Source organism: Lissotriton helveticus, chromosome 7, assembly GCF_964261635.1.
Source record: "Lissotriton helveticus chromosome 7, aLisHel1.1, whole genome shotgun sequence".
Taxonomy (NCBI): domain Eukaryota; kingdom Metazoa; phylum Chordata; class Amphibia; order Caudata; family Salamandridae; genus Lissotriton; species Lissotriton helveticus.
Window position 1 is genome coordinate 1,423,680,266 of NC_136068.1, and position 20,030 is coordinate 1,423,700,295.

A 20,030-nucleotide genomic window follows, 5' to 3' on the forward strand; every position below is an offset into this window, starting at 1 on the left:
TGGCAGTTGGCAAAAATCCATATCATGTAGGCCAGAATAATGATAGTTTGTGTTTTTTCTGTTTTGTTAGCTTGAGGGGTCTCTGGAACAAGAGAAGAAGCTGCGCATGGACCTTGAAAGAGCAAAAAGGAAGCTTGAAGGTGACCTCAAACTTGCCCAGGAGTCTCTAATGGATATGGAAAATGACAAGCAGCAACTGGACGAAAAGAACAAAAAGTAAAAACATAAATAATATAATGTTGCTTCAACAAAGACAACGGGAAATAAATATGATAGCCATTGTCATTGCTCTGTGGTGGTGGTGATTGAGGGTTCTATAATAAATGGCAAAGCCTAGAGTCTGACAGATGGTGAATTTATCATAGTCTACCTCGTTTAAAGGAATATATCACTTGTTATGGTGGAAAATATTGGTGTGAAAATACCACCTGAGTCTCAGACCTTTTCAAGGGGAGTAATGGCACATTTATGATTCGGAAGATAATCAGGGTTGCGATGGATAAACATCCTTAGACAACATGTTTTCTTTGACACAATCAATATGTGTATTTGTTTTCCCCTAAAACAGAAAGGAGTTTGAGATTAGCCAGTTCCTAAGCCGGATTGAAGATGAACAGATTCTAGGGGCTCAATCACAGAAGAAAATTAAGGAATTACAGGTAATTCTATGTATACATGCTTACATACATTTATATTATTCAAGTGAGAGGGGCAATATTTACCCCAACCTTCAATCAAACATGGAAAAATATTGCAAATTAATAAGCAGAATAAATATCAACATTTTATGTCTGTATGAGTGTATGTGTGTGTGTAAAATGGTGTATATATGCTTCTGTGAAATTCTGAATAACCATTTTTACCTCTTTTTCAGATTAAAGTTTTAGGTTTTTAGAGATCTATCAACTAGCTCTGTCGAGTTTGATGGAGTATTTGTTAATTTCAAATGCCAGTTTGAAGCAGAGGCAGCTTATGGCTATACAACAGTGGGTAATATTTAAAATGCTTATTCTAGGCTCGTATTGAAGAACTTGAAGAGGAGATAGAAGCAGAACGAGCGTCTCGAGCTAAAACAGAGAAGCAGAGATCAGATTTTTCCAGGGAACTTGAAGAGATTAGTGAGAGGCTGGAGGAGGCCGGTGGGGCCACCTCAGTTCAGATTGAGATGAACAAAAAGCGAGAGGCAGAGTTCCAGAAAATGCGCCGTGACCTGGAAGAGTCAACTTTGCAGCATGAGGCAACAGCAGCCACTCTGCGCAAAAAGCATGCAGACAGTGCAGCAGAACTTGGGGAGCAAATCGACAATTTGCAGAGAGTCAAGCAGAAACTAGAGAAGGAGAAGAGTGAACTGAAGATGGAGATTGATGACCTCGCAAGTAACATGGAGTCTGTCTCTAAAACCAAGGTAATTATTTTGTTTCTCAATCCCAGGGAGTATCATGAGTTGCAGCTATAGTTTTGCAACATGTTTATCTAAACTCTTCTCATTTTGCTTCAAAACAAAGGCTAATCTGGAAAAAATGTGCAGAACTCTGGAAGACCAATTTTCTGAACTTAAGTCAAAAGATGAAGAACATCAGCGCCAAATTAATGATTTAAATACCCAGAAAGCTCGCCTGTCAACAGAGAATGGTAAGTACACAAAGGGCACGTGTAGTGTACATTTCTATATTATATGCACAATTAAACTGTTGGAACATGGGTAAAAAGAGCTGATTTTGTGATAAATCTGGTTGTAGGCGAATATTCTCGGCTTCTAGATGAGAAAGAGTCTTTAATATCTCAGTTAAGTAGAGGTAAGCAAGCCTTCACCCAGCAACTAGAAGAGCTGAAAAGACACTTGGAAGAAGAACTAAAGGTAATTGATGTAAAACAGCATACGTTGCTCTTATCTGTATTCTCATTCTATGCACAGTAACCTTATTTAATGTTGATACATATTTTTGTGCGTTTGAGCTAATCCTTGCAATTCCATGTGTATCAGGGAGTGAGCTGCTCTTTGTGATTGACAACCTTAATTAAAACTCTGGTCCACTTCGCTTTCTTCTTCGAATTGGAATACGTTTAAGCAAAAGTAGTGTGGAAAAATGTGAAACACACATGAAAGACCTAGTAGCTAATTATTGGTGAATACTTGTTCAGCATTTCATTGCCATAACCTATAAGCACCACATACATGTGCCCCCCACAATGACTTTGGGTCATTTAAACGCAGACAGAGAGGAGAAGGTAAAGGCAGATCCAAGCATATATGCACTACAGTATCTCCGGCACAAGTGTGAACTATTTGAGTGAGCAGGCAAGTGATGTTTTTGATCCTGAAAACAAGGTGCACAGCCAAAATGCACAGCCAAAATGCTCATGAAGTGCACCCAATACGGGGTTTTGCACTCCCATCATTTATAGGGCAGCCAAGCTAATTTTCTGTAGTCAGTGACTGATCTTTTATGGCGCTTCATGGCTAGCACACAGTGGTGAAATGTTGAATATCATAAAATTGAATGAAGTAAATGTAATTGGGTATTTTTTTCACAGTTTGGCTTCTGATCTCCATGACTTTTACTGAGGGAAGAGAGCACCCTGCATGTCTACAATAGTAGTTGCCTTGGTGCTAGAAAGCTTTTAGTACCTTTTGAACAAATTCTTTCACAATGCTCAGCATTTGTCAGACTCCATTGCCCACACTTATTAATGAGGCAATAGGCTTTTTAAAATGATTATACACTGCTTTTGAGTGTATTTCTGGCATTATATTCACTTATAAAATGTAATCACATTTGAATATGTAATTGGTGGAAAATGGCACCTATCCCTGTAATGCGTATTTTGATGTTTTAATTGTTGAAATGTATTTGTTTGTCCATTTTATGATCCTGACTGTGGTAAGTAGAGGTTGATGTCAGCTACTACATGTTGAACATGTTGACATTTCCAAGCCTTTAATTGTTGACTTGTACTACACAATTTTGTCAATTCACCCCAGAACCATGGGGGTGACTCACTTAAACATTTTGATCCAAATAAATATTTTATGTCATATATGTTAGGCTAAGAATGCACTTGCGCATGGTTTACAATCTGCGCGTCATGACTGCGACTTACTGCGTGAACAATATGAAGAGGAGCAGGAGGCCAAGGCTGAGCTGCAGCGAGCCCTGTCCAAAGCCAATGGAGAAGTTGCTCAGTGGAGGACCAAGTATGAGACAGACGCCATCCAGCGCACCGAGGAGCTGGAAGAGGCCAAGTAGGTTTCTGTGACATTTGCAACTGCTTGCATTCCTATTTCTATATGTATTTACAGAAAATCAGTTGATTTATTGTCGAGAAAAGCGACAGCACTTTCATAATTACAAACAATTGCACTAGAGGAAATCTGTAGATGCCGGAATGATCTTTGAAATCCAGTCAAACAAATGTTTGGTAATTCCGTTTGCATATGAGTATCTGAGTGATGCTCAAAGAATCGTCATGCTGGGTTCGGTGCAAACATTTTTGCCCATTGGCATAGTTATTAATATACAGCTGATACAAACCAGAGACACACAGGGAGCTTATTATTTGCGTCATAAAAAGTCTTTTTGATTTGTATCCAATGTTAACAGACTTTATTTTCAGGACCCATATTCAAACAAATATGTTTTATGTATGTCTAGTATTGTCTTGTGTATCACTGGATTAGGGCATGCGAGAGTTAAACATAAGTAAAATGTTCGTGATTTAAGCAAAGGTGTTTGACCTTTGTAAAACTTATGACAGTTACTTACATTTATGATTCTGGATATAATAAATGGCTATTTCAGGCCTGGCTTTAACATTTCTTCTTGGGATGCTTTAAAACATTATATTTAAGATATTGTTCTCAATCATAAGAGCTATTTTTTCTGCAAAGGAACTTCTGAGGTCTTGATAGCGCAGGTGTCACACCAGCCTTTTTAAATCTTAAGTTGATTTATTGACAGATATTTATGTCAACAAACACATAAGACGCATGAAGGACCGGCACCATTTCTGATGGTTGAAAACTTATTTTTGTAAACTGAAAATATTTTAATGTATTACTACAATGTAAAAATTTGAGAAATGATCTTGGTCAGTGAAATACTCTCAGAACATTTTTAAAATAAACTCTGATATTAAAAATCCAACAACTCCCTATGTAGGTCTTATGCCTTCAATGATTTGATAGCGGTCAGTCTAGAGCCAAATACTGCACATTTAAAAAAATGTCTTGTGTCTTTCACTGTTTTGAAATAACTTTTTGGTTCAGGGGATTTATGTATACAAATCATGAAACAAATGCACCAGAATACAGTCCATATCTTCTTATCCACATTAGGAAGAAGCTTGCTCAGCGACTACAGGATGCAGAAGAACTAATTGAAGCAGTTAATTCTAAATGTGCCTCATTGGAAAAGACAAAGCAGAGACTTCAGAATGAAGTTGAAGATCTTATGATTGACGTAGAGAGGTCAAATTCAGCCTGTGCAGCTCTAGACAAGAAGCAGAAGAACTTTGATAAGGTGATTTGGGAAAACCTTTGTGGAATATCTTAAATTTTACATTACTGAATTCCTCAAAAACGTTAGCAGTGTATTTAGGAAGATCTATAGGAAAAAGTTATTTTCTGTAAACACATTGTTTTAGGTGGGACACATCGTTTTCTGTTTGTTAGTTAAAAAACACAAAGTTTCAAATTCTCTTCTTTGCAATTGGGGGAGGTCCAATATTGAACTGTAATTTAGAAAAACACCCCCAAGCTTATTTTCCTTTATGCAAACCAGAAACATTGAATTTACATTTTAGTTTATAAATCAGATCCTAATATGTCATAATCCTGAGTTTGCTGTGTAATTTAAGAAGATGTTCAGGACTAAATTGTAAATAAGCACCAACTTCTAGCTTTTCATGCCACATTACAGACAATAAGCTATTCTGGCTCTACCTCTAGAAGGGACCAACAGACCCTTAATGTTCATTGTCATGACTTCAGACTTCAAGATGGACATATTTAAGAATACCAGATGGCCTGAATATAGAATGGAGGTCGTGTATTCTTGTAGAAAAAGTTTCAGAGGAGAGGATCTGACGTCTAGCTGTCCACAAAAGTGGACATCTAAACAAGAAAGCATCCCTCTTCTTAACAACACATCAGAAACAAGGAACTATAAATGTGCTCTTACTGATGGAAGAGAGTACCACATTTTATAACTGTTTCAAATAATGTGGTGCTTTACTAAATGCGTTAGAAAGAAGTCTTAACACACTCATTTCCATAGACTGGAATGTCATTTTAGTGGACACCTTATCCTTCAGCATTTAGGAATGCTAACTCAGGTAACACAGCGAATATGCAACCCCTTTGCACTCTTGGCACACTTGGCTATTTACCACTGTTTGCGAGGGTAAATATTCACTCAAGCACATGCAGTTTCGAAGGGTGACATTATGGGACTGGTCTATGGCATAATAATCAAAACTCGTGAGAGAATATGAGGATTGTGGAATTGTGTATCCTTCTGACATCTAGACCTTGAAGGCAGTGAACTCATACACTAGTTTTCCGATGCAATGAAAAGACAAATCAGGCCCTTCTGCCCAATCCTAAAAAATACAAGTGGAGGCAAAATATGGAATTACATGTTGTAACGTGACATACAATGTTGTATGCACAATAGAAGCAAAAGTTCAGGAGAGCTCAGGAGCACACAGATGGAATTTGGGTGATTTGGGTAGAAAATAGAACAATTATTTGACTTTTCGTCTGAGAGATAACAGATATTCTGAGAGAAACTCTGTTAAGATTCAAGTGTAACGGAAGATTAACATGTGTTCTATAACTTGTAAATGGTATGATTCCATAGGTTCTGGCAGAATGGAAACAAAAGCATGATGAAGCCCAGGCTGAACTTGAAGCCTCTCTGAAAGAGACGCGGTCCTTGAGCACAGAACTGTTCAAAATGAAGAATGCCTATGAGGAATCCTTGGACCAGCTTGAGACTCTCAAGAGAGAAAATAAAAACCTTCAGCGTAAGTGCTGGATTCAGCCAGGGTGTCCTTGCTTTGTAGGCATAAATACATATTTTATAGATGTACGTTTTTAAAGCTAAGTGCACAAATACATTTCATTACTCTTTCAGACTTTTCCTCATCCTATTTGGGTTGTTTGGTATAATACAGTATCGTCTACTCATATAGGGGTTACAAACATACTTAAAATGAAAGTGTGGTATCCTTGGTTAGTACATGTGGGTTGTAGAATGTAGAATGCTTGCTTAGAATGTTACAGAGCTGTAGAATGTGGTCAGTCATGTATCTGCTGACTGCCATTATGGATGGGACATTGCTGATGCTACTCCCTACTTAATAAACTATTCTATTGTATTGCATTGTAATTGCATTTATATAACGCTTACTACCCCTGACGAGGCGTCAAAGCGCTTTTTCGGCGGGTAGCACGCTACTCCGGGACCCTTAGAGGATTAGTGTTGAATTAGTATAGTGAAACATGCAAGTACATATTATGTGGTGGATAGGTTAGTCAGTTATTTGGATTTGGAATGATAGCAGAAGGATAGAGTAGGACAAAGGTTTGTATTTATTTATCGCTCGCTTGTTCACGTATGCTATTCAGGAAGCCTATAAAGGATTAGTGGTGAATTAATATGGTGAAATATGAGGTAATTTCAGTGGTGGATATTAGTCTGTTACTTGGAGTGAGAAGGATAGCGGATGGATAAAAGGGGAAGAAAGATATGCATTCATATAGCACTTGTTACCCCTGATGGGTATTGAAGCGCTTTTCTGGCGAGTAGCACGCCACTCCGGAACCCATAAAGGATTAGTGTTGAAAATTAGTATAGTATAAATATAAAGTAATTTGAGTAGTAGATATGTTATTCAGTTATTTGGGCAGTATATTAGTATAGTTAAATATGGAATATGGAATTTGAGAAGTGAACATGTTAGTCTGTTAATTTTGATTGAAAAAGGATAGTTGCGGGATAAAAGAGTGAAGGATTTTTCTTTTTTTTTAGGTCTTAGCAGTAGGGAGAGGCTTTTGGATGAGTAAAAAGGAGTTTTGGAGGGAAGGAGTCAGAGGGGAGAATTTAGAAAGGTTTGTTTTAGGGGATCGGTGTAGTAAAAAGAGATGTCAGATAATGCAAGGAGGGGTAGAGCAGGAGAAAGTCTAGAAAGGGTTATTTTGGCGATCATAGTAGTGCTATGGGGTTTGGGATAAATGAGAGAGTGGATGTAGAGGATATATTGATAGATGTATAGGATGAGAGATAGGGTAGTGCATTAGAAGGAGTAGTAGAAAGAAGTTTGAGATGCGTCAGAAGGTCGGGCTAGAAGATATATTGAGCGAAGTATAGGCTGAGAAATAGGCTAGTGCATTGGAAATGCTAAATTAGAAGAAAGTGATAAATATATAGATCCATAAGTACATTGAAAGTATATAGATACATAAAGGAAGTAAGTATATTTAGATTAAATATATTGATAGAGGCACAGGATGAGAAATAGGGTAGTGCATTGGATATGTTTTTTCAGGAGAAAAGTAACAGACACACAGATCCAAGTACATGGAAGGTACATAGATGCACAATAGAAGTATGTACATGTAGACCAAAGATGAATATTATTATTAATATTGTTATTATTATTTTATTTTTTATTTTCTCTAAACAACATAAGTATGTTACATGTTTTATAAAGTAATACACAAAGATAGGTACACATCTATAGTGAAAACAAATGCTTATATACAGAGGGATATGCTGTAAATGTCTGTTTCCGTATGGTGCTTATGTGGGGAAGAGCCAGATCTTGAGTAGTTTTCTGAAGATAAGGTGGTTGTCGGTGGATCTTATGTTGGGGGGTAAAGAGTTCCATAGTTTGGCTGCTTGAACAGAGAAGGAAGAGCCACCCATGTTTTTTTTCTTGTATGGTGGGATTTTGAGGCGAGATGCTCCTGTAGAGCAGAGGTTCCTTTGTTGAATGTGTTTGGTGATTTTATTCCTGATGAAGAGTGGTCCTATTCCATGTATTGCTTTGTGGGTAATACAAAGCAGCTTGAACGTGGATCTTCTGGCAACCGTTAACCAATGCAGGGCTTTCAAGGCAGGGGAGATGTGGTCTCGTGGTTTGATATGCAAGAGTAGTCTGGCAGCCGAGTTCTGAATCCGTTGTAGTCTTTTCATGGTTGTTAAAGGTGATCCGTGGAAGAGGTTATTGGCGTAATCGAGTTTGGATAGAACAAGGGAGATGGTAGCTTGGACCTTGTGTGGAATTCCCAAATGAGGGAAAATTCGTCGCAGCGTTTTTATAGTAGCAAAGCTTGATCTTGCTAGTTTATCCACTTGGACATTCATCGACAGCTTGGAGTCTATGGTCATTCCGAGGTTTCTTACTTCCTTCGATACTTTAGGCAGTGATCCCAGTTCATCAGGCCATGCGGCAAGCGGGTTGTAATTTTTCCAATCGCCACACGTGAGTATTTCAGTTTTTCAAGCATTCAATTTGAGATGGCTCCAAGTCATCCACTGATCCATGGCTCTGAGGCAGCTGAAAATTGGTGATTTTCCAATGTCTTTCGGGCATTCCAGTTGAAGGAGTATTTACGTGTCATCTGCATAGTTGTAGAATGTGAGGTGAAATTTATTGATCAGTACTGGTAAAGACTTCATGTAGATGTTGAAAAGCATGGGCGAATGATAGAACCTTGAGGGACCCCTGCTTTTGTGGATTGCGGTTTGGACGAGAAATTATGTCAGTAGTGTCAATGGGGTAAGGTGTTCTGACCTCATTGAGATCCTCATGCACATCATTACAGTGGGCTGCTCTAGCCTCCTCATAATGACATCATCATGATGAGTATATGGTGGTGCCTCATGATAGAGCGCTTTTATAGTATAAGGATCAAATGGCACAGACTCTGATAGAATGTGCATCTATATTGTAAAGTCAACTTGGAATATCCTCTGATAGGATAGCATACCGTTTATGAATATTTGGTCAGATAGACTCAGACTGTGTTGTAAAACTATAAGACTGGTGCTCTATTTTTAAGATTATAGACTCTTATGTACATGATAACAATAGGATTTTGAAGCATTAAAAGACAACTCTTGTACTTTGAGAGAGCTGAGTGCAGTAATATCAGATGGAGTGTAGGGTACGGCAGATGTTTTATAATGGTATTAGGAAGCAGCCTTAGAAGGAAACCTCAGTGGATTATGCGTTTTTTGTATTGCAAGTGGAAATATGGGTTCATATATGTCACAAAGGTGGTGTATATACCTTTAAGTGGAATGCAAATTATTATTAATACGCGTGGTAGTTTTAGAAGCAGTCTCCAGCACTTCAATGAGGTAAATGGGGGTGAAAAACTGTACTGAGAAGAAGTCCCAGGCATGTTACAATGTTGGGGTGCTGTATCATCATGATGAGATTCATGTTTTCAAAAAGTAAGGGTTCAGCTTATACACGTTAATATCCTTAGATTGTCATGATATTTCAAGGCGGCCGTAGAGAAGAAAGCCTTTTTGTCTTCTATTGACTTTTCAAATAACTGGAATACTCATGATTTTCTAGCATATATCGATAACAAATCACAACTGTTTATCTTAATAATATATTGTGTAATTAGTGCTCCATACTATGTACCGAATGGCTAATTTTAATACTGACATGCCAGATACAACGCATGGTTTTTCAAATTTATAGAGGAGATATCTGACCTAACCGAACAAATTGCGGAAGGCAGCAAAAGTATTCATGAACTGGAAAAAGCTAAGAAACAAACTGAGCAAGAGAAATCCGAACTCCAATCTGCCTTGGAAGAAGCTGAGGCAAGTACATACAGTTAAGGCCATATTGGCCAAAACTATTTATGTTTTTATGTAGAGATTAATTTAAGTGCTGCAATACTTCTTAATGTTTTCAGGCATCCTTAGAACATGAAGAAGCTAAAATCCTGCGTGTACAACTCGAGCTGAACCAGGTGAAATCTGAGATTGATAGAAAGATTGCAGAGAAAGACGAGGAAATCGATCAAATCAAGCGTAATAGCCAGAGGGCCATGGAATCCCTACAAAGCACTTTGGATTCTGAGATCAGGAGCAGGAATGATGCCCTCAGGCTAAAGAAGAAGATGGAAGGAGATCTCAATGAGATGGAAATTCAGTTGGGACATGCCAACCGCCAGGCAGCTGAAGCACAGAAACAGCTCAGGAATGTGCAAGCGCAACTCAAGGTAAATGATCCAATTGGCTGTCTTTACTTTTTCTGAGCTGTACTACCAACTGTCAATAGATTGCAAATCACACTCTGTTTATTCCATTCCACAAAGGATGCCCAAATTCACCTGGATGATGCTCTTCGAAGCAATGAAGATTTGAAAGAACAGGTGGCCATGGTTGAGCGAAGAAGCAATCTGATGGCTGCAGAAATTGAGGAGATGAGAGCTGCTCTGGAACAGACTGAGCGTGGCCGCAAAGTGGCTGAACAGGAACTTCTCGATGTCACTGAGAGGGTGCAGCTGCTACACACTCAGGTATACTGAAAGTTTCTCGGTGCTGACATGTTTGCTCATGCGCTTTGCTTTAATATTAATGCTTCAATTGACAATGACCCCTTTACTTCCCAGAACACCAGTCTCATCAATACGAAGAAGAAGATGGAGACGGATATTTCTCAGCTACAGAGTGAAGTAGAAGAAAGCATCCAGGAGGCAAGAAATGCAGAAGAAAAGGCGAAAAAGGCAATCACAGATGTAAGTACTTGTTGTCTTTAGTAATATTGTAATTCAATTGGGAATCAGGATTTCTTTTTAAACTTGTTTCAGGTCGGTGAAGGGCATGAATGGAAATGCATCACCGGGGTGGCTCCAAAAGTAAACTTAATTCAAGTAGGGCACCTACCTCTACCAAGTTATTAACTTTAAATTTGCAAAGCAGTTTATTTTCAGCAGAGTAGTGCTTAATTTAGTCTCGGGTTACAGGCGGAAAGGAACAAAAAGGTGGAAATCATCGACAAAGAAAGCAAGGATGAGAAAAGAGCCAGAAAGTGCTACATATATGGGCAGAGAGTGTCTGTGGTGGATGAAGGAGACATGAGGTGGATCCGGATTAGGCAGCCTTGGCATGTGGCATCTTTGACATTTGATAAAGCTGGGTGCCTACTTCTGAACAAAACTTTATCACAGCCCCTATTCTTTAACAAATTAGGCACCGTAGCAGGGCATCCAGATGTAAACATTATACTGAAAGTGGCTTCTCAGATAATAATCCCAGTACATACTCAATGTACAGTTTGGAAAAACATGACGTCTTTCAGTGACAGTACTTTAGCAGCATTAAGGGCCACACCAGACGTTTTTACCAGTGAGTTCCTAGTCTCCGTTGCAATATCATGGCAGTTGGGTTCATGGTACTTACACTGATTCATCTTCATTTTATTGATTAAACTTCCCTAAGGTGCGTTTTCAGTGTGAAAGCTTGAAAAATCCCAAAGTGTAGGCAGAATTATAAAGATGACCAGATGAGGTAGCAAAAGAAGAAACCCGTTATTTCTCCGAGCTCCTCTTTTGTCAGTTGCATCTGGCTTTTAGGAAAACCCTCAGTAAAGAGAGCATTCCTGCTGGAAGGACTGAGGAGTAAGGCCTACTCCTCATTCCTCTGAGCAATGGATGATGACTCTTGGCCACAGCGGTGTACTTTAGTCAACCCCTGCAAGGGTTTCGCGGTGACATCACAGTTTTTCAAAAAAGGCTATTGAAAGATAGATGTAATCTCATTGCTGTGCATAAGATGTGTTAAATGTGGTCCCCACTCAGGCATAAGAAGAGTTTTAATGCAGCCGAAACACATTTTCAGCTTCACTGTCTCAGAGCTAGTGCAGTAGATGTACTCATGGTCACTGCTGATATCCCAGCAGGTATTGCTAAGATGTTTCCATCTAAAAAATTCTTAAGGTACCAGAATATCGCAACTAAAATATCATTTGACAGAAAAATTGTTTCCTATACATTGTGATAAAAATATTAGCCAATTGTAATAAATAATGGAAAATCCACAATGGGTTGATATTTCTGTAGATGATATTCGTATCAGACAATATTTTTGCTTATGATAGTCTAACTCAGTTCAATTAAGATACTATCACGAACTCCAGTTGACAGTTGGGTAAACTGTTCACTCTTTCACTTCCATCTACTTCTCAGAACTTAAGAGTTAAAGCAAGTAGCTTAACATTATATATGCATAATGAAATTGTGTACAACACACTTCATTTTTCAGTGAAACTTGTATTACAAAAGAGGTGGCACTTGCTTATTATGGCTTTTGCTTTCCATACACAGGCAGCCATGATGGCTGAGGAGCTGAAGAAGGAACAGGACACAAGTGCCCACCTCGAGAGGATGAAGAAGAACTTGGATCAGACAGTGAAGGACCTGCAGCACCGCCTGGATGAGGCTGAGCAGCTGGCGTTGAAGGGTGGCAAGAAGCAGCTTCAGAAACTGGAAGCCAGGGTATAGACCTCTGATGCCTATGCCATTAATAGCACAATACATACTCAGTTTGGGGCACCACTTGATCCTTCATTCTTTTCAATGTCTCCTCATCAAAATATTTATTCTATACACATATGAGTAATACTTGCACAATCTCGTTACAACATTATCAATATCTGTACAACATTATCACAAACATATGTAAACTATCAATATAAGTAGAAATGCTGGCTAAATCGGAATATAACCAAGGCAGAGGGAAAGTAAGTCTTCCCTATAATACTTTGAGGGGTTTGACTGTAAATTCATAGCTGTTTTTCACAGAATGTGCATTTGTACTCACAAATGAAATTACACAGGCACATTAAATGGCATGAGTAAATGTCCTCACAGGAGCAGAGAGTGGGTGTTGATGGATTCAAAATTAGGGAGAACTTCACAGGCATTTGGTACATTGCCTGTCTAAATACGACTTACTATTATTCTTGTCAAGGACAGGGGTAAATCTGCAGTCAGTGTGTCAATTGATGAGATGTACACCCCGGGGTGGGCAAGAAATGGGTTTCTCCCTGGAGAAAAAGTATTCTCTTCTCAGGGTGAGTGGGTAATAAGGAAAATGTGAGCCATAAATAGTGGCTACCTAAATATTTGTGTAAATATACATCTGCTACATTTACTCATTCTGATGCATATAAGTAATCCTCAGTAGCTGTACCTATCACATCTTCTCAAGTTTTTTTATACATTTCAAAATATTTGGAAATTAGCTCCAAATAATGGAGTAAACTCACAAATATAGAAAAACGTTTTCTCATATGGTCTCTAGCTAGTGAATGAAAGTGCCATGCATAGACATTGCCATACAGCTCAACAGGATATGTCTGGTCATGTAAACCTGTCAAAGATGTCCTTAAACATACAACCAGTCCTGACAAGTTGGCCAGATGTTAACAAGAATGAAGACTAGAATAACATTTTGAAAATTTGTCAAAGCAGAAGAACTGTTCAAGAGCACTAAATGAAATAGTAATTTCACAAAAAATGTCATCCTGCAGGTGCATGAACTGGAGAATGAACTTGAGGCAGAACAGAAGCGCGGAGCAGAAGCCATTAAGGGAATGCGCAAGTATGAGAGGCGCCTCAAGGAGGTCACCTACCAGGTAACTACGGTGGACTGGGTTTTGGGAGCTTTGTTGGGCAATAATAACACAATGTTGTCATTTTTTCACATGGAATGACGAACTGTGCTTTTACTTACAGTCTGAAGAGGATAAAAAGAATGTCCTTAGACTCCAGGACTTGGTGGACAAGTTGCAGTTGAAGGTGAAAGCATACAAGAGACAAGTAGAGGATGCTGTAAGTATTTTATACGAATTCCAACTCACTATATACCATAGGATTGTATCGTCCTTGACAAGCTGAGAGCTTATTGCAATCATTTCAGTCAAATATTTTGAAAATATTTTTTTTCAAAATGAGTCATGGAAAAATATGTATTCCAGTTATGCCACCTACTAAACCTAACAGTGTTAGTATTAAGAGGAGTCGTGTGATAATGCACTGGCAAGCCTTTTCTAGAGCACTGGGGTAGAAAAAGCTAACTTAGATCGTTGTAGGAAGAAACAATAGTGAACCGCAATTAAGCTTACCACACTGGTGTTTCCATTCTGGATCAAGAATAAGAGAGGAAGGAAAATATCAGAGTCTGGAACATTCTAAGGAATTACCTTTCTTATAGGAGAACATACGTCCTTTCAGTTTGTCCATACTCGTATATAAAATTGATGGTAAATGTGATTTAGAGGCATACAGTAGAATTGAAACTATGAAATGTACCATTTTATAAAGATGTACAAAGGACCAGTTTCAAGGCAAACGTTTTTGCCCTAGTAAGTGTGTGGGGTCTGATCAGCTACGATGTAGAAAACCAATGTAAGTGTATGTACTCATATATGGGTTGATGTGTTATTACATATGTTAATCTGAGATCAGTCATGTAGGTGCATTCACACCTTTAGTGCTCGGGCATCTTCTTTGTTACACTCAGTATTGTTTAGATGTGAATGATGGAACTAGTGAGTAAATGGGAAGTCATACACTGAAACATTCTAAGCTGATAATGAGTTACACTTACTCAGACTGCATTAACAGAACACTATGTTGTACCGGTTTCAGGAGGAACAGTCAAACACCCACCTGTCTAGATTCAGAAAGACTCAGCATGAGCTGGAGGAGGCTTCAGAGCGCGCAGACATTGCAGAGTCTCAGGTCAACAAGATGAGAGTGAAGAGCCGCGACATTGGCATGGGCAAGGTAAGAGCTGGGCTTTGGGTATTCTGTTGAATTAGAGAAAAAGCACGTGTGGCCTGGAGGACTTGCACATGAACAGCGGCTTTGTATTCCACTGGGTTGCATGCACCAATAAATCCATAGACAATGCTTTAGGAAGCATGCATACACTGGCAATGCCAGCACCAAGGGCCACACGGGTTGTTTCGCAGGGAGCATGGAATCCAGAATATCACACTTTAACGGTCTAATCTTAGTATAAACTAGTATTTGATTCCATATCTGCATATGCTGCTGCCATAATAAATAGATATCAGCCATTCCACATGTCACAGAGTTTGGGGTGTAAGGGGGCAGAATGACAGATTATCACTGATGACGGAGTTATCATTTAGCACATCCTTTACTACCCTCTGATTACAAGACTGAAGAACTGCTATCTCAAAAGGGTTCTTGCACATTAATTGAATTATTTATCACTTAGCGTTATTATTCTTTATTGAAATGGATGCTTACTATCCTTAATTATTGTATTGTTATTTGCATTCCAGAAAGCTGAATAATGAGAAGGCCTGACCGTTAGAAGCAGAAGAAGTGCATAGAATATGAACTTCTTTGTGTTTATACTGTAAATCTTGTCATGTACACACAAGTGTAAAGGGTAATAAATGTGAAGCAAACTTTATAATTCATTGTTTTTGGCTGTTATTTTTTGGATGTGGCTGGAGATAACCAAATGTTCAGATAATTTGTTTACGAAAAATTGACAGGTTTTACAGTGGGTGGTAAAGGGAATTGTACATTGACATTTGAGTAAATCTCCTGGCAGTTTAAGTTTTGCGTAGCCCACTGCATCTATGGTATCATCACCTAAATATGAAACACGATTGTAAAGTCATTAAGCCAAGAAGGGCCGAAATAAGAACCCAGAATACATAACGAATACCAAAGGCAAAACCACTCACTTACTTATATATTTGCGCTACTGTCAAAGTACTGCAAAAAAATCGATTTTAAGAACACAGGGGCATATTACCAAGCAATAGCGATAATTATCGCTATTGCTTGGTTAGAGACAAAAATTTACCGCTGAGCTGCGTCGATTTTTATCGCAGATAAACCTTGGTATTACCAAGGTTTATCGCAAATGCGATAAAAAACGGCCGCAATGCATGAATATCGCTGAAAAGTCAGCGATATTCATGCATTACCGAGCTAATGCTCTTAGCCATGTTATCCTCCTCCCATTGGATAACATGGCTAAGAACTGCTCAGGGCAGGTGTTAGCTTTTGGAGATATTCGCGCTTAGCGCGAATATCTCCAAAAGTTGGTAATAGGAGATAGCGTCCAGTCGCTAACATCTTGGCACGCCCACTTTGCATGTCATTAGTGATAAATATCACTGACATGCAAAGTGGGGCCCAAGATGGTCGCTATCTCCTACTAGCTGTCGCTAACTGGTGTTAGCGACAGCTAGGTAATAGGGGGATCATTTTATCTCCGCTTTCTTGGCTTTTAAAGCCAAAAAAGCGGAGATAAACCCCCTTGATAATATGCCCCTCAGTTCGTAATGTTTAGCACATTTTGTATTTAAAAGATGAATGCTATCACATTCCTTCGTGTTTTGTATTAAGGTTTTCTATTTAAGAGGCTACATGACAATTCTGTAGTTTCAGAACGTGCTGAAGCTTTGCTATTTTGGTACAGAGCACTTAAAACACAGATAAATATATAGTGTATCAATGTTACCTTTCCTCACTGCCACCCTACCTAGACGTTTCAGCAGGACATCATTTTTATTGGTGTTATGGCTGTGCACTGTGTCATAATGTATGTGCTCTGGTACTGTAAATGAGTTTTGCCCAGTTGAGTTATATTTTTTTTCAAATAAAGGTTTATTCGGCTGTTTTTTAAGCAGTCATGAAAGCACATAAAATCGATTACATTGCATGTTAATTTTGCAAAAATAACAAAAGATTTTAAAATTCTACTTGATGAGTACAAGAATACAAGATTTCAATAATTCCAATTAATTTTACTGCAATAAAATCACGTACCCACGGAGGAACATATGCATTTTACGGCTCAATGATTGTAATACGTTTACTAAGATAAAACGCCTTCTATAAAAACATAGGTACTCTCCATGCTATGTGCTCATTTTCCAGTAGCTGGAGTAAAATCAGGGCTGGGCAACACTGCCGTAAACCTGAATTTCTTAAGAATGGAATTATCCAAATTTTCCTTGGGTCAATATAAAATTTGTAAAACAGGACTAGGTGAATTGTAGATTGTTCACAGGTATTATCACATGGACATAGAGGCAGTACATGGGACCAATTATTCATTGTCGACCAAGACATTAATCTGTGGACATTACCCAGCCTAAATCTTGTTTGAAGAAATCTATCAAATGTCTCGGGTACAAAAATTAGGTATGGTCCAATCCCGGGGTTGTGATTAGCAACTGATGTTGCCTTACACTAATTTTGGAAACTTCCCCTGCCATTCTGCTGGATTCCAATAAATGGAGACCCTCTTATCTTAAAGTCTTATTTGGAATTGCCAGCAGAGTGGTTGGATCAGGGAAAAACTCTGGATGTCCCAAATTGTTCATGAAATCATATACAAACTTGATCCAGGGAATCGTTAGCGCCCCTTCCACACTCAAGCTATCTTGCAGGATCTCCCTATTTACACCAAACTCTGTGCCACAGAAGTATTGGCTCTAGTTTTATAAGATCAGCGATGTAAGGGAGACCCAGCTCAAAGGTCTTTGAGATGTTTATATTAGGACCATCGTCTGTCATAAACTCGCTAAAACTATCCAAGACCCTCTGGAGGCCATTTTGGGTGCAAGCCATTATCACAGCATCATGCGCATAAAGGAGTGACGGTATGGGACGGCCTCCGGCTCAGGGAAAATGTTTACTCTTCGATACTAGTACTTCACCTAGTCCGTTAATGTAAAGGTTAAAAAGGAAGGGGACACAGCCTTTTCTGCTGTCTCTCCTAATAGGAAAAGTCTTAGAACACTCCCACCCAGACCGTACATGTTGGACAGGCCACATGAAGGGCTCGCTCCCTCCCCGCAGGACAGGGCCCGGGCCACCGTCAGCACCATTGCCCGGCCCAGCCGCCATCTTGGACACGGCACCACGCGGCCGCGCGGCCTCAGCCCGACCCCAACCCTGGGCCTGGCCAGGCCCCGACATCCCGGCACCACCCTCCACCCAGGAGGTGAACGGACCACTTGGCAGGTCAATGGGAGTACGAAGTGTCGATGGCTCTCCCCCGCCAGGTGCCGAGCACCCCCAGCCTCCTCGGGCGCTGGCTCCACCCCCCTGCTGGGTGTCTGGACTCCCTCATCCCAGACCTCCCGACCTCCAAGAGCGAGGGTCCGGACATCAAAGGGCGCCAGACCTATAACTGAGGCAGCCCCAGGACAGGAAGGCAGTTGTATCCTGGAGTCGAGAGACACCGAGAAGAACTCATCCTTGACGGACTGCTGGCGCTGCCACAGCCCTGCCTTGTGAACCATTGTCCTGCCTGCTGGCGCTGCCGCGGCCCTCTGCAACCTTCATCCTCGTGGGACCTGCTGGCGCTGCCACGGCCCTCTGCAACCTTCATCCTCGTGGGACCTGCTGGCGCTGCCGCGGCCCTCTGCAACCTTCGTCCTCGTTGGGACCTGCTGGCGCTGCCGCGGCCCGTAGTAACCTCCATCCTCGTGGGACCTGCTGGCGCTGCCGCGGCCCGTTGCAACCTGCATGCTCGTGGGACCTGCTGGCGCTGCCGCGGCCCGTTGTAACCTTCATCCTCGTTGGGACCTGCTGGCGCTGCCGCGGCCCGTTGCCACCTACGACCTCTTCGGGACCTGCAGGCGCTGCCGCGGTCCGACCCATCCGAACACCGAGCTCGAGGATTGTGAGCTATCACCGTTACACCTCAGTACCCGTAGGTACCAAGACTGCCCCGCTACCCCCTTCCCTTACTAGAGACTAGAATTGAGAGGATCATCGTGTCCTGATCGCCTTGTACCGTACCACTCTACTACCAGAAGTGCCTATAAAAGGTGTTACCCTGATCTTTGTGTGGTGTCCATCTGTGGGGGGGAAGTTACCTGTCTGTGCGATCACTGTGCTCGGCCGACCCTCCAGGTCTCCGTCTAACATTGGTGGCTAGCGGCGCGATCCGAACCAACGCGTACCGTACAGACAGTAACTCACCCTACGACTAAAACCACAATGACGACCAAAGAGAGCGGATCGGCGGAGAAGTTCCAGATGGAAAAGCTGGAAGAATACAACCACCGAGAGCTCAAACAATTTTGCATGGACTTAGGCATTGCTACCACCGGGCTAAGCACAAAAGAAGACTTCAAAAACGCCCTAGAGGCCTGGGCAGAGACAAATACCGCAACCCCCCGGGACCCCGCAGCCCCGGAAGTCAACACCACCCGGACGGAGGAACGGAGAACAGGCCCTTCCCGTGAAGAGGTCCAAGAGCGGGAAAAAAATAGATTACACGAGTTAGACTTGGCACGACTCAGATTAGACGGAGAATTGAAACTGGCGGAACAAAAAATAAACTTAGAACACTTACGGCTCAGAGAAGAGCGAGAGGAAAAACAGAGACAGAGAGACCTCGAAGAAAAAAGACTGGCATACGAGCACGAGTGCAAACTAGCGGAGATAGAAATACGCAAACTGAACAAAAACCTAGGGGTGCCCGAGCAACCGCACTCCCCGGGTCCTACCGAGCAGAAGGTCCACATCCCCAAGGATGTGGTCCGAGAATATCACCGGAATGACGACATACAGCAGTGGTTCAAGGCCTATGAGATTGCCATGACCGCCCACCGGGTCGCTCGAAGTGACTGGGGAGCCGGTCTATGGGGGAGATTCGTCAACGAGGGTCGTGATGCCCTGCTGCAGCTTCCGGACCATCAAATGACGTCCTATGACCACATGAAGGCCGCCCTCCTCAGTCGATATGGGCTTACACCCGAAATGTACCGCCAGAGGTTCCGCAACTGCACCCGGATCCCAGGTACGACGTGGTTGGAATACGTGAACTATTTCAGCCGAGCCTTCGAGGGGTGGATCAAGGGTAACAACGTAACCACTTACGAACAACTCTTCAATATCATTGTGTGGGAGCACCTCTCCAACAACTGCTTCGTCGAGCTCAGGCAGCACCTCCTCGACAGTAAATTGACTGAACCCC

General features: G+C 40.9%; 1 protein-coding gene across 1 annotated transcript in view; it reads left to right on the forward strand.

Annotated features, from left to right (window-relative positions):
* The window catches only part of LOC144770327 (myosin-1), a 38,314-nt gene extending 22,823 nt beyond the window's left edge, over window positions 1-15,491 (forward strand). Inside the window, exons 25-41 of the mRNA XM_078654759.1 lie at window positions 71-216; window positions 569-659; window positions 1,016-1,405; window positions 1,506-1,632; window positions 1,740-1,858; window positions 3,048-3,244; window positions 4,337-4,520; window positions 5,862-6,027; window positions 9,727-9,851; window positions 9,947-10,255; window positions 10,352-10,555; window positions 10,649-10,774; window positions 12,362-12,532; window positions 13,570-13,674; window positions 13,775-13,870; window positions 14,690-14,827; window positions 15,355-15,491. Coding sequence (XP_078510885.1) covers window positions 71-216; window positions 569-659; window positions 1,016-1,405; window positions 1,506-1,632; window positions 1,740-1,858; window positions 3,048-3,244; window positions 4,337-4,520; window positions 5,862-6,027; window positions 9,727-9,851; window positions 9,947-10,255; window positions 10,352-10,555; window positions 10,649-10,774; window positions 12,362-12,532; window positions 13,570-13,674; window positions 13,775-13,870; window positions 14,690-14,827; window positions 15,355-15,366 — 2,706 coding nt within the window. The 3' untranslated portion in view covers window positions 15,367-15,491. The remainder of the gene's footprint in view (window positions 1-70; window positions 217-568; window positions 660-1,015; window positions 1,406-1,505; window positions 1,633-1,739; window positions 1,859-3,047; window positions 3,245-4,336; window positions 4,521-5,861; window positions 6,028-9,726; window positions 9,852-9,946; window positions 10,256-10,351; window positions 10,556-10,648; window positions 10,775-12,361; window positions 12,533-13,569; window positions 13,675-13,774; window positions 13,871-14,689; window positions 14,828-15,354) is intronic.
* The last annotated feature ends 4,539 nt before the right edge of the window (window positions 15,492-20,030 follow it).